At 53.0% G+C, this 14,211-nt stretch overlaps 1 protein-coding gene across 1 annotated transcript in view; it reads right to left on the bottom strand.

Moving 5' to 3' along the window:
* Window positions 1-4,207: 4,207 nt before the first annotated feature.
* The window catches only part of RAB3GAP1 (RAB3 GTPase activating protein catalytic subunit 1), a 436,470-nt gene continuing 426,466 nt past the window's right edge, over window positions 4,208-14,211 (bottom strand). The window contains exons 20-21 of the mRNA XM_078681808.1: window positions 4,392-4,487; window positions 4,208-4,307 (exon numbers count right to left, since the gene is read on the bottom strand). Of these exons, the coding sequence (XP_078537934.1) occupies window positions 4,401-4,487 (87 nt within the window). The 3' untranslated portion in view covers window positions 4,208-4,307; window positions 4,392-4,400. The remainder of the gene's footprint in view (window positions 4,308-4,391; window positions 4,488-14,211) is intronic.

Consider the following 14,211-nt stretch of genomic DNA (forward strand, 5'->3'; position numbering starts at 1 on the left):
CATGGACAAGGGAATCGGGCAGGACCGGGCTGTGACACACTTTACGTATTCTTCGGTGTCAGGGGCATCCTCGATCTCCTTGTTGGTAGCGACTCGGGGATGTTGGGACAAGTAGTCCGCCGGATTGCGGGACCCCGGTTGGTACTCCACTTTGCAATTATAGTTTTGAAGCTGCAGTATCCATTTTTCCTTCCTCGGGGGAGGTTTTGTGGATCTTCCTGAAAAAAGAGCCACCAGAGGCTTGTGGTCTGTTTTAACTGTGAAAGGCTTTCCATAGACGTATAAGTGAAAATGGCGACACCCCCAATGAATGGCAATGGCCTCTTTCTCATTTTGTGAATATCTCTGTTCCATTTCGGTCAGTGATCTACTTGCAAAAGCCACAGGAGTCCAGTCCTCTTCTTGTTGTTGTTTCTGCAGCAACACGGCCCCCAGGCCCCTAGGACCGGCATCCACTGCTATTTGTGTCAACTTCGCAGGATCAAAGAAGGCCAACGTCGCTGCTTCAGAGAGGGCGTTTTTTATCTCCTTGAATGCCATGGCTTGATCCGGACCCCATTTCCATGGAACTGAGTCTTTGGTGAGCTCTCGTAGCGGCAGCGTTAGAGTTGTGAGATCTCGGATGAACCTTCCACGGTAATTTATCATGCCAAGGAAGCTGCGAACTTCTGTCATGCTAGTGGGGGCTACAGCCTCTTTGATATCCCGAACTTTCTCTGGATCCGGGTTGACTCCTTCGGTGGAGAAGGTGTATCCAAAGAACTGGAGTTTTTTCTTTAGGAATTCGCACTTCTCTCTGTGGACAGTGAGTCCAGCATCCCGTAGGCGGTGTAGCACTTGAGTAAGCCGGGTATTATGTTCGGGAAGTGACTTTGCTTGTACCATGATGTCGTCACTTACATTGATCACCCCTGGGATGTCCATGATCAGTTCATGTATGACGTTTTGAAAAACCTCAGCCGCACTTGACACTTCAAAACTCAACCTAGTGTAACGTCGCAACCCCACATGAGTTGAAAAAGTGGTAATGTTTCGCGATGCCACATCAAGTACCAGTTGATGGTATCATGAGCGTAGATCAAGCTTCGAGAACCAGCAGGCTCCAGCCATCTCTCCAATGAGATCATCAATAGTCGGGGGTGATATGGCGCTCCCGTTTGATTGCTGCATTTGGTAAACGCATATCAACGCAAATTATCACCGCTCCAGGCGGTTTTCTCGTGACCACAATGGGAGAGACCCACGGAGTGGGACCAGAGATTTTCTCGATGATTCCAGCAGCCTCCAATTTCTTAAGTTCCTCCTCTACTTGTGGGTGCAAATGAAATGATATTCTGCGATGTCGCAGAGCAACAGGTTAAACCGTGGGATCGATGTGAAGGTGAATCTCCTTTCCTCCGAATCGGCCAATTCCTTTGAAGACTTCTGCAAACTCATCAAGAAGGTGCTTTATGGATTCATGGTGTACACTGAAGGCAAATGTCACGATTCCAAGGTCTTCTGCCGCCCGACACCCCAACAGCATTCCTTGCCCATCCTCCGTGACATATACATTGGTGTTGACAGTCTGTTCCCCGTGAGCTATGGAAGTCTTGAACCGCCCTAGAATCTTCAGAGGAGTTTCCTGTCCATAGGCAAATTCTGTGATCGCGGAGGGGCGTAGTACAGGTGCAGGACGCAGAGTCCGGTGTAGAGCAGCTGCCATGATATTTATGGTGGCTCCAGTGTCTACTACGGCCATCACTTCTTGAGATCCCACGCAGATGTTACATTGTGGCAACCGACTAGCCTTCCGGGTGGTAGTGCCAATCATGTGTACCTTGTGTACCACTTTCTCTTCTTCCTCATCATCGTCCATGCCGCTTGGAGTTTGATCCCTTTCCGACACTGCATTGGCCCTCTGTTGTGGCCTTCGATACTTCTTAGATCGGCATACTTTTTCGAAGTGGTTAAACCTTCCACATCCAGAACATTTCTTCCCTTTTGTTGGGCACTCTGCTGGCGGGTGTGGCGGCCCGCCACAGTATCCACACGTCTTGGCTGGTCCAGCTATCGCAGCATCGGGTCCTTTTTTTGTCCACTTTGTCACGGGTCTGGTGGTCACCACATTGACCGGTTCCGTTTTCACCGGGACTTGGAGGGCGGCTTCCATGTGGGCAGCACGGGCTTTGGAGAGCTCCTTGGTTCGTCCCAGTGTTAGGATGTCAGCAAGCAGTTTGCCAGATTCTTCTAGGATACGTTCTCGAAGTTTGGCTGACGCGCACCCCTGAATTATTTGACCCCTTATTTCTTCCCTAGTATCCTGGAATCCACACGTGGAGGCGAGGTTCTTCAACCTTGCGTGATACGTGTCCAGTGATTCGTCAGGAAGTTGTCTTGCTTGTCTAAATGTAAACCTTTCGAAGTCCTGGTTGGCCATTGGCTCAAAATGCCCATTGAGCGTGTTTATTAAGGTGTGGTGATTCTTGGGAGTAACTTCCACAATCGTTTTGACAATGTTGTGTATGTCTTTTCCTCCTAGGTGCAGTAGCATTGCACGTTTTAGGTCCTTATGTACTTTAGTGGCCTCAAAAAATATTCCACCCAGTCTTTCCATTTGGGCGCAAGGGAGGACGGGGGTCCTTCTACTATGAAGGGCTCTACTGGCGGTATCTGTGCCATGCTTCAACTTGGAAGAGCAGCACCTATAGCCCTTATTTGTGTAGTTACTTTCAACCAGCTACCCACCTCAGGGTTTTAAACTGTGCTGGCAATCAGTTCTTCTATAAATATACACTGGCTGTCAAGGTGGCACGGCAATGTGGTAATTCCCCTTAGTTGCAGGCATGTTTCCTTGTTATCCCCTGGGACTGCGTTATTTTCTTAGTCCCTTATTTTTTTTATATTGATTGGTGGCGTATTGTGTTTCACCAGGCAGTATTCACCCATGCACTGCACTTTTAACAGTTTTCCAGCCTCCTATGTTCGTGTTTTTTGTCTCTCTGCAGTTTATGTGAGGACCTTTCCTCTAAAGGGGTGTGGCTCAAGTGGGCATGCAGGATCACTTCTTCGATCCGTAGGCCTATTGCCGGTTGAAAACTGCTGCCGGGTTACTTTCAGGCTTTATTCTCCCCTCTCGGCAGCATCAGAGCATACGGCAGCCCCTCCCAAGTGCCGACTGCACTCACGATGATGGGTGGGGCAGACCGGCAGTCAGGGTACAGAGAGGGCGTGGCCGAGAGGCGTGCACAGCCGCAGGTACACACACGCGGCGGGCGGGCTTCAAAGCAAGGTCGCGCCTCACCTCCGGGTCACAGCAGGCCCTCAGAGCAGCAGAAAACGACGGGCAACGTGTCGGGGCACAAGCGCAGCGAGCACCAGGACACGCTCGCGGCTGCCTCACCGACAGACACGAGGGCACGCCCACCCTGGTCGCCAGTTGTTGTGTCGGGCACGGTGGCAGCGCCGACACAATCGTGGGGAAACCAGGTGGCACACAGGTGAGTGTACATAATAACGACAGGAGCCAGTTTTGCTGCTTGACTAGTGGGCTTGGTCTCCATCGCCTGAACTGGCGTACGTCGACGTGCCCCATGTATTTATTAAACTTTAGTCATGTGGTTATCACGCATATCACATGGTCGTGACGTTACGTTGATCACGATATTACACGTAGCGCTTAATGAGTACCTTTTGATATTCTAACACAGACTCTAACACAGACTGGCTAGATATGTTGCATACACTTTTGTTAATGATTGTGCTTAAAAATACTACACGCAAGCTCTGTGCCACAAATTCCGGAATGAAATACAATAAATTAAAAACTGCTTCTTGGCACAATCCTGGTTGCGTGAATACACCCCACTTGAGTTGAGCAGAATGTACTGCCACACACAAATAAATATCAATATCCTATCAAAATATAAGGCACTTTTTCAATAACAACCTTTGCGATCTAATATATAACGATTGAGAAAATATGAAATACTAAGAAAAAAGGAACTCTGTAACAATCACCTTTCTAGCTCTTCCTTGTCATCTGGATCTTCACATGCATCAACTGAAAATTTGGCCTTAAGTGACCTTGCTGTTGCAATGGTAGCTTCAACGCTCATAATCTGATTTATGATATCCTGCAGAAAACACAAAAAAATTGAAATAAGTAAAACTATGAATGAATGCACTGCTTTGAAAAAGTTGCTTGCTCTTGAATATGGCTTACTTCCATTTTTTGTCTTCTGGATTTGCGTAGCGAAGAACCTTACTGGCATGTACAATTATTTGTGTAATTAATCTTCACAACTGAAGGATTTGTTCAGCCATTTCTGAAAATATAAAAAAAACACTTCTGCTAAATTGTAAACATAAACCTACCAATGCATACAAAAAAGACAGTGGGTGGTATTTACCTTCTTCTTTCACCTTGAGGACAGCAGCATGGATGACACAAGGCAAAGGTGCCTTGTGAGGTCAGCTGGCTTTTGAACTGCAAGATAATGGAGAACCTAAAATGTAAAAAAGGTTTACAAATTTATTGAAAGTATGGTTCCATATATCAAAGCAGTTTACTTCACAAAGGGAACAAAAGTAGAATTTTACAGAGCATATGGTATGCTGATACAGAATTTAGTGTACTTTTACCATGGTAAACAAAGCAGGGTATATTTGTTGCTGTTCTACATATTGTATGGTTGGTAAGTTTTCGATCTACTGGTTAGAGACACAGTCAAAACAGCAGAAAAATCCCTTAAGAGAAACAGGAGTGGATAAAGAGTACTGGGACTGGAAGCAATGCATGGACGAAAGGACATTGATTCATGGCATGTCTTTGTTTCATTAGAGAAGGTAGAGGCACCTGAGAATGGCATAAGACTTGATTTTTGTAAAGACTTCTTCAGGAAGGAATTAAAGTAAGAGTTACTTACCTTTGGTAACAATGTATCTGGTAGAGACGATTCTAGCCGCAGATTCCTTCACTTCGAATTATCCCCAGGCGTGAGACTGGATCCGGAAAACTTTTTGCCACAGCATCCCTGCGTGCCGGGACGACATCACGCGACTACACCCAGGCGTCGTCCACGCACGTGATGTCAGCGAAGTCACATAAGACCTGCCCCAGCGCGCCTACGTCAGTTTTCTTTGGAGAACTTTTCCGCACCACAACGCGGAACCAGTAGACAAAGGACTGTGGAAGCATGGGAACAGTGTGCGAAAAGCTGAAAATTTGGAAAGAAACGGTGACTAACACCACCAACACAGTAGTGTCACACTGCAGAACTCAAGGCAGGGAAAGAAGAAGAAGCAGAGCCCTGCGCCACCACCCTGCCAGCACATAGACAACCTCCCATCTCTTTGCCCCGGAGGCAAGGAACATGCGTAAGGACATAGTACACGTAGGAAACCCACCACCCCTAACCTGAGCAAGGAAGGGGACCAGTCCCAACACAGCCCGGGACAACAAACATCCAAACCACTCCAAAAGAAGGGCAATCACCCACAAGGGACAAGGGCAGAAAATGACCAGATGACCCTTAATCAGAGGATAGCAATGGAAGGAAGGGAGGGGAGGACAGGGATAGAAAGCAATCCCCCCAAACCCCGGAGTAGCTAGAGCAGCAGGGCACCGGAGCACCGGAACCCCATCCTCCAAAGAACCAAGGAGGAATGAACCGCCCTCAAACGGAGTCACCCGTCAAGAACAAGAAGGCACTCACAGGAGACACAGCCCCCCCCACCGGGAGGCGAGTAGCGAAGACCAACCCAAATTCCCTCGCAGAATAGGGGAGGAAGGGCGGGCTGTGAAGGAATCTGCGGCTATAATCGTCTCTACCAGATACATCGTTACCAAAGGTAAGTAACTCGTACATCTGATAGACTACTAGCCGCAGATTCCTTCACGTAGAATAGATACCCTAGCAATACCCCCTGGGAAGGAGGGTCTGCAAAAGAACCCCACAAGCCAATACAGAACAGGGGGCCCCACAGGGGACCAGATCTGTGGACCAGGTAGAACCTCGTCCCTGCCAGGCAAGGGGAACCCCCACAAGCAGAACCCCACCGACGCCAAGAGGATGTAGGAGGGAGAAGAAGAAGAAGAAGAAGGCTGAAGAGGCCCACACCCTCACAGCAGAGGAACAGGGGCAAGGTCGGAGAGGCTGAAGCACACACTCCCCCACAAGACAAACCAGCTGCCGCCCCATGGCAAGATAGGAAGAGCGGAAGACGAAACCTAGAGGACCCAAGGAAACGAGGGAAAAGAAGGTGAACCCACTCCAGATGGAGAGCAACCTGCCAGTCAGAACAGCGCCGGCAGACAAAGCCGCCAGAAGCAAGAAGAACAGCCCGAGGCCGAGGAGGCAGCGACCGGCACGGGAGATCACAGGATCATCCCAGACCTCAGGGCAGGAGCAGGGAGAGGAGGAGATGCCCGGGCACACCACCACGAGTGGCCGCGCACACGACCTCAGGAAGCAAAAGCAACCTAAATGAACGCCATGGAGAACAGGCACCCGAAGGCGACCAGAACCCCCTAGCAGAGCGCAAGCCATATGACAGCTACCACTACCCCACCTAGGGTACGATAAGTCCCAAAATATGGGAACCCTCTTTGGAAGAACTTCCACAGCAAAGGAACAAACAAAAGAACCACGGGAAAAAAAAAACCCACGAAGGGTTGACAAGCAGCCCAAGCAAGCAGAAGGCCTAATCTCAGGGCCAAGTCTGCGCAACAATTCCAACACATCACATAATCAACAAAAGGGCCGTCCAGCAGCCAACCATGCCAAAGTCCCAAGGAAGGACGTAAATAGCCAGAAAACACCCTCCACAGCCAGACCAGAACAACTGGCCTAAGAAGGCCCAGAAACAACCTGACTCAGGAGTCACTGACGAGGGGACGGAGGAGGATGAGGATAAGACGGAGGAGGACGGAGCCCTGCCAAGAGCCTCTGTATGGCGGAGTCGGCGGGGGCATGTAACAACAGGCTGCCATCAAACGGAAGGTCAATGAGTCACTCCCAAATATTCTCAGGGAATACTCCATCCCGAAGCCAGGCATAGCGACGGAGAGCGACCGAGGAAGCCAGCACCTCTGACATGTACAGAGCAGAGAATAAACGCCGCAAGCTCCCGGCCATCCAACGCATGATGCCTCAAGCCCACTTGACCACCCTCCTGGGACGCTGCAGATCCCAGAGACTCAGCCGAGTTCCACAAACAGGACGAGGCCCGAGCCAGCACACACAAGGTGGTCAGAAACAGCAGGGCAGCCCTGGATGAGATAAAACATGTTGAGCCCCCAAGAATCCAACCAGCGGGCCTCGCGGGATGGCGGAGTCAACAGCGGCGGCAGGGAGGGAAAAGCAGTCGGAAAAAGAGGACTGGAGGCAGAGGGGTGGAGGGAAAGGCACGCCGGGTCATGCGGCGCTGGGAGATGCCCGTGCAGAAGATGTTGAGGCACCGGGTCCCCTGAGGCAGGACGCCTCCAAGCCCCCGTCAAGGAAGAAAGGAGGAAACCTTCAAAGGGAAATAAGATTTCTCTCCCACCAGAGCACTGGTGGAGGACCTCCAATAGATGGTCCGCCGGAACGCGAGCCACCGGGTCACCCATGCGCTGGATGCCTACAGCTGTGCACACTGCGTGATTGACGGCCGCACCCGCCTCCGGAGAGCCCCGCGGCGAGGAAAGCAGCTCCTCCATGGGCGACGGCTGCAAACTAAGGCGGCCGTCCCCGAAGCCAAGCGGGACGGGTAAGGGTCAGACCTGGAAGTCAGAAGGAGCCGCAGAATGAGAGACCTGCCACTCTTCCGACGAACACCTCTGCCTCATGAAGGGTGGGGAGCTGCCCTTCGACAACGGTGAAAAAGACACCACACTGCGACCAGACTCCGGGGAGGAGGACACCAATATACAGCCTGCCTCCGGAGAAGAAGGAGCGCCCGAAGACGAATCCATGGTACAACCCCTGCGCGGAGCCGTAGAGTACGCTGCCTGAGGCAGGTTGTCGGCACCATCCGGCGTCGCTGGACAAGGTTCCTCCAAGTCACCCCGCACCGGAGACCAGAGCGGAGACCGGAGTGGGGCTGGAGTCGAATCGGCCCGGGGTGACGCCGAAGCGGCGCCGACCTGACCTCTACCGAGGTAGCCATCCACATGGGGGAACGAGACGGGCCTGGGGAATGACAAGAAGACCTCTGCCAGCCGAGGCCCAGAATGAGGCATAGATCGCTTGGCAACCCATGAGGCGGTGCCAGGGACGATTCCACCTCCGACTCACCCCCGTCGTGGCAGGCGCCTGTGGGGAGGAACGAGAGGGGCCCGGAGAGGGGCGAGGGGTCCTCACCCGGCTTCGACCCGAAGCAGGACGAGGAGGGTTCACTGACCCCTGTGGCTCCACGCGGTCCAGCTACTGCAGGCGCCGTAGCGGCGTCACCTCGGCCTTAGACAGGACCACCTTGTCAAAGGACCGAGAGGGGCTCGGGGATGCGACCGAAGCCTCAGCGACCTCCCGCGACACCACAGGGACTCCCGCAGGAGCTTGCGGCGAGGCAGAGACGCAGTGGTTTGAAGGAGGTGCCCCAGAGGAGCCGCACCCCAACAGCACCACACCCTCCAAGCCTGGATCCGAACCTGTCGGCTCCGGGGCCGGAGCCACGGGCGGCGCCAAAGAAGGCTCTGCGCAAGGCGAGGGGTCTGCCGACGCCCCAGGAGGGGAAGACACCAGCAAGGCCTGCAAAGCCGCAGAGTATGTCTCCATTTGGACTCTCGACATCCCAACACCGGGAAACGGTGGAGAGGACGACACGCGGGGCTGCATCACCCGCGGAGAGTCCACGTCCACAGCAGGCCGCAAACCAGCCCTCAGGGCCAAAATGCGACACACCCACCGGGGAGCGACGCTCACGTGACATCAGAGAAGGGCGAGGGCGACAACCACGGGCGAACCTGAAGCCGTCCGCCGAAGCAGACCGAGGGGAGGACGTCGACCTGGAGAGACGCGCCAAGAGAAGTTTCATACGGCGCTCCCGCTGCGACTTCGGCTTCAACTGTTGACAGGCCTCACAGTCAATGGTGCTGTGATCCTCCCTCAAACACCACATACAAATGAGGTGCGGGTCCGTTGCCGACAAAAGACACCCACAAAACTTACAAGTTTTGAAGCCCGAAGGCATTCGCACAGTGTTCCACCAAAAGAAATGGAGAAAAAAAGGGCCCAAAACAGGCCCGTAGCAAGGACCGGATCTGGCCTCGTCCCCTGTGGGACCCCTATAATGTCCAGGTTGGTGGGGTCCTCTCGCAAAAGAGCCCTGTCCTCCCCAGGCAAGGGGAACCCCTGCATCCAGAAGACCACCAACCCCAGAGGGGATACGGGAAGACAAGAAGAGAGGCAGCCAGAGCGCCACACACGCATTCAGGTCTCAAGAACCTCACAAGAAGCCCCAAGGCCCAAAGAAGGAAGAGGTGCTCCTAGGAAGAAGAACAACCTAGAGACTCCAAGGAGAAGAGGTAGAGCAAAGGCAAGCCCCCGCACTGGGAACACGCCCAGTGAAGAGGGCAGCCGAGCCTAACACAGCCAGAAGGTAACGGGACAGACAGAACAGCGCCCTCAACAGAAGGGCTGACGGAAGCAGGCAGGGTAACCCAACGTCACCCAGGAAGAACCGCCCAACATCCCGCAGGACAGACTGCATCCCAAGAGGGACAAGGAACTCAAGAACCAGCCCAACCCCTAGGAAGGACAGGCAGAACTGAAGGCGGGGCCCACTGGGAGAAGCGGGCAAGGCAAGGAGGACTGTCCCGCTAAAGTGCCAGAAGGCACAATGGTGCATAAAAACAGTAGGACGGCACCGGCATGCACGGCCAGACGCCGGCAACACCACAGAAAGGTGCACTCAGCGCAAGCCAGACACCAGCCGAAGGCAGAGACCAGGAAGGCCAGGAAGGGCCCGGACACGTCCCCAAGGGAGGAGTCCAAACACACAGCCAAAAAGAAGTCGTACTAGGCAGAGCCAGACCAACAATGCAGCGATCCCGGAGAAGACAGCTTGGGGCGGAACTCAAGCCAATCCACAACTACCAGCAAGTGGATCACACCTGCAACATACCCTAATGCTACGGAGAGCAGAGGCCCGAAAAGCGACCACACCTCCCCAGCACATGACAGGGCTATATGATAGCTACCATCACCCCACATAGGGTGTGTCACATCCCAAAACATGGGAACCCCCTTAAGAAAAACATTCTGCAGCAGAGGACAACAGAAAGACCTGCGGAGAACCCGCAGACGGCTTGTCAATCAGCCAATAAGAATAACAGAAGGCCCAGTCTCAGGGCCAACACGGCTTAGTAAAAGCCAAAAAACACAGTCAAAAAAGGGCCGGCAAGAAGCCATCAACACCATAGTCCGAAGATGGACTAGAGTGCACAGTAATGACACGGATCACACAACTGGGACGACCCGCCCCAATGGAAGAAGACCTTCCGAAAACCAGATCAACTCACAGGTCACTGAGGGGGAGGAGGAGAGGAGGAGGAGGAGGCAGAAGCCCCGCCAAGAACCTCTGAATGGCCAAGTCCCCAGGGGCGTGGAACAGAAGAGTGTCATCGAAGGGGAGGTCCACCAGACGTTCGCAAACATTCTCTGGGAACACAATGTCCCGGAGCCAGGCATGTCTACGAAGTGCGACCGACGAAGCCATGGCACGACCAAGCACCTCCGAGATGTCCAGAAGAATATACGCCGCCAGCTCCCGGCCATCCAACACATGGTGCCGCAGATCCACACAGGCACCCTCCTGAGAAGCGCCAGACATAAGGGACTCCGGCGAGTCCCACAAGCGAGAAGTGGCCCTAGTTAAGACACACAAAGTGTTAAGAGCCCACAGAGCCGCACTGGTGGAAGCGAACACATTACGCCCCCAGGAGTCAAGCCAGCGGGCCTCCCGCGACGGGGGAGACAACAGTGGTGGCAGGGAGGGGAAGGTGTTCTGCAAAAGAGGGCCCCTGGTAGAAGGGTGGAGGGAAAGACACACCGGATCACACGGTGCCGGATGGTGTCGGTGCTAAAGATGTTGGGGCACCGGGTGCCCCGTGGCAGGGCGGCCCCAAGCCCCCAGAAGAGAAGAATGGAGCGAACCCTCGAAGGGAAGCAGCAGCCCCCCTACCACCCGAACCCTGATGCAGGACCTCCAGAAGATGATCCGCGGGGAAATGGGCAGCTGGATCACTCATGCGCAATATTCCCACAGCCGTGGAAACAGCACGAGCAAAGGCAGCACCCGCCTCTGTAGGGCCCCGCGGTAGAGAAAGCAGCTGCGGTGACGGCGAGGAGCCGTCCTTAGACGACGCCGGCGAGGACGAAACCACCAAGCGCCGAACCTCTGGAGAAGAGGAGGTGTCCGAAGACGGGTCAACGACATGACGTCGGCCTGGCACGGTAGAGTCTGCAATCTGAGGCAGCTCGTCGTCGTCCCGCGCCGGGGGAGATGCCGGAGCGACCCCCGCTACAGCGCAGGAGACCGGGGCTGGGACGGAGCCGGGGCGGTGAAGGAACGGCGCCAGAAAGGCGTTGACCCGACCTCTGATGAGGAAGCCGCCTGTGTGGAGGAGCGAGGGACCCTGGGGAGGGACGAGGGGACCCCCGCCAGCCTCGGCCTGTCGGGATGAGAAGGGCCCTCCGCCAGCCCTGTGGCGCCGCCAGGACCAGCAACCGCGGGCGCCTAAGCGGCGTCACCTCGGGCAAGCCCACCGCCTGTCCGAGGGGGTCTCGGCGATGCGACCCAAGCCCCAGCGACCTCTCGCGACACCACAGGACTCCCAGAGGAGTTTGCTGCGAAGCAGAGGTGCCGTGGTCCGAAGGAGGGACCCCCGAAGGGCCGCACCCCAACTGCACCACATCCTCCGAACCTGGATCTGAGCCAGTCGGCGCCAGAGCCACCGGTGACGCCGCAGAGGGCCCCGCACACGGCAAGGGATCTGCAGACGTCCCAGGAGGGAAAGGAGGAGGAGGGAGGAAAAGCCAGCGAGGCCTGCAAGGCTGCCTCATATGTCTGCATCTGGGCTCTAGACGCCCCCACACCGGGAAATGGCGTATAGGGGGACGACACGCGGGCCGCACTACCCGTGGAGAGCCCACGCCCCCCAACAGGCCGGGAACCAGCCCTCGGGAACAAACTGCGACACTTAACGACAGGTGAGCGACGCTCTTGCGGCCTAGGAGAAGGGCGATGTTGAAGACGGAAGCGTCTATTGCTGAAACCCTCCGCAGGGGCCAGGTGTGGAGACGACGCCGACCTGGACATGCGGGCCGACAGAAGTTTACTCCAGCGCTCCCGCCGGGACTTCGGTTTCATCTGCTGGCACGCCTCACAATCAGTGGAGTTGTGGTGTTCTCCCAAACACCACATGCAGATGGTGTGAGGATCCGTCGCTGACATCTGGCGCCCACAAGACGAGCAGGTCTTAAAGCCCGAAGGCATTAACACATTGTTCCCACACACATGCAACAAGCGAAAGGGAAAGGCCCGAAACAGGCCAGGAGCACGAACCGGATCCACGTTGCACGCCGAAAAGGAAAAAACTGACGTAGGCGCGCCGGGGTGGGACTTATGTGACCTCGCTGACGTCACGTACAGCGCCAGGGCAGAGTCGCGTCACCCCGGCGCAGGGATGCTGTGGTAAAGAAAATTCCGGATCCAATGTCACGCCTGGGCATATTTCTACATTAAGGAATCTGTGGCTAGTAGTCTCTATCAGATACACCTGATCAGGATGATTGAATCTAATGAGATTCTTAATTACCTTTGTTGAGAGCATGCAAGCAAACACCCACCATCCCTTGCCATATAACTTGAACTTCAATGTAGTGTCATAACATGGCAACACTTTTATAATTTTTTCCCGCTACGCCATCAGTCATAATTATAAGATTTTTGCAATGTTTTACCTTAGTACATGGTTCGCCAAACAGTTTAGCTCTTGCTACTGAGTATTTATCATTTTCACATCAATTTCATTAAAAAAAAGTTACATTACAAAAGTATGCATCACAGTCGCATTCACACCACACACTTGCAACACAAAGTGTCGTTCTCCACATGATTTACTCCCTTAGCAACCATGATTATTTATTTTCACATATTTTCCCTTTCACATTCTTGACGCATCCTCTGATTACACTTCCCACATGAGTAAAAACCTCCTCCCTTATAAACATATTTATAACACAAAAGTTCTTAGGATACAACCAATTGTTCACCAATATGATTTTGCACCTTGTGTTGAACACTACCACCAGACTTTCATCTCCTTCAATTTCAATATATTAACTTCTCAAAACCCATTATTAGTTGCCATACATAATTATTTATGTCCCTGGGGAATTTATTCCATCGGCATGGCAATCTTCAGAGCGATTACTAAGGTCAACTTCCATGCCAGTAATAACTACATGTGAACTTTCGTAATTTTAGTTCTTTGAACCAATTGATCACACAGCATTTCAGCACAGAAAGAGCTGTAATTTCATGCGGTCACAACGACCCCATATAATTGTCCATTGTTTGATATCCAGCATCTCCATGGCTGTATCACCGCTCCTCCAGTGGCCTCCCTGAAGGATTCAAAGCCTTTTTCCCACTGCTCCCATTGCTCTAGATGTTACCCAAGGAATTAAAAAAATACTAACAATGCTGACATTCCTTCCATGTTGTTAGATAAGGCTAAAATATGAGAAGTAAAATTGCACTTGTGTCTAGATTCAACTACAAGTTTGAAAAATTAGCTTGAAAATCATGTGGTGAGCAATAATAAATATATATAAGCTAGACCAACAACTGAACATTTATAATCGGTCTCCTATCACTACAAATCATTGTCCTGTCAGTGAATTTGCTGTAGCAAACACTCAGTGGCGCCTTCCTCCAGCGCACACCATGTGTCAGAGGTTCTGAATAACTAACTTGTCAACGAATATAAACTTTTCCTTTCTACACTCGGTGATGCACACACTTTATTTTCGGCATTTCACAAAAGAAATATACAACAACTCCCCCCCCCTCGCCACCCCACCCACGGCATCCAAACGGCACATAGCACACACAAAACCTTAACTAAGCTTGCCTTTTGCTGTCTAGTGCATCAGCATAACAAACTTTCCGAGAAAGCTACATGTGGGCCATGTCCTGTCTATGTAATGTTTAGAGATGTATTAGCTCTCAGCACCTGCCTTC

Source organism: Lissotriton helveticus, chromosome 3_1 (genome assembly GCF_964261635.1).
Source record: "Lissotriton helveticus chromosome 3_1, aLisHel1.1, whole genome shotgun sequence".
Classification (NCBI taxonomy): domain Eukaryota; kingdom Metazoa; phylum Chordata; class Amphibia; order Caudata; family Salamandridae; genus Lissotriton; species Lissotriton helveticus.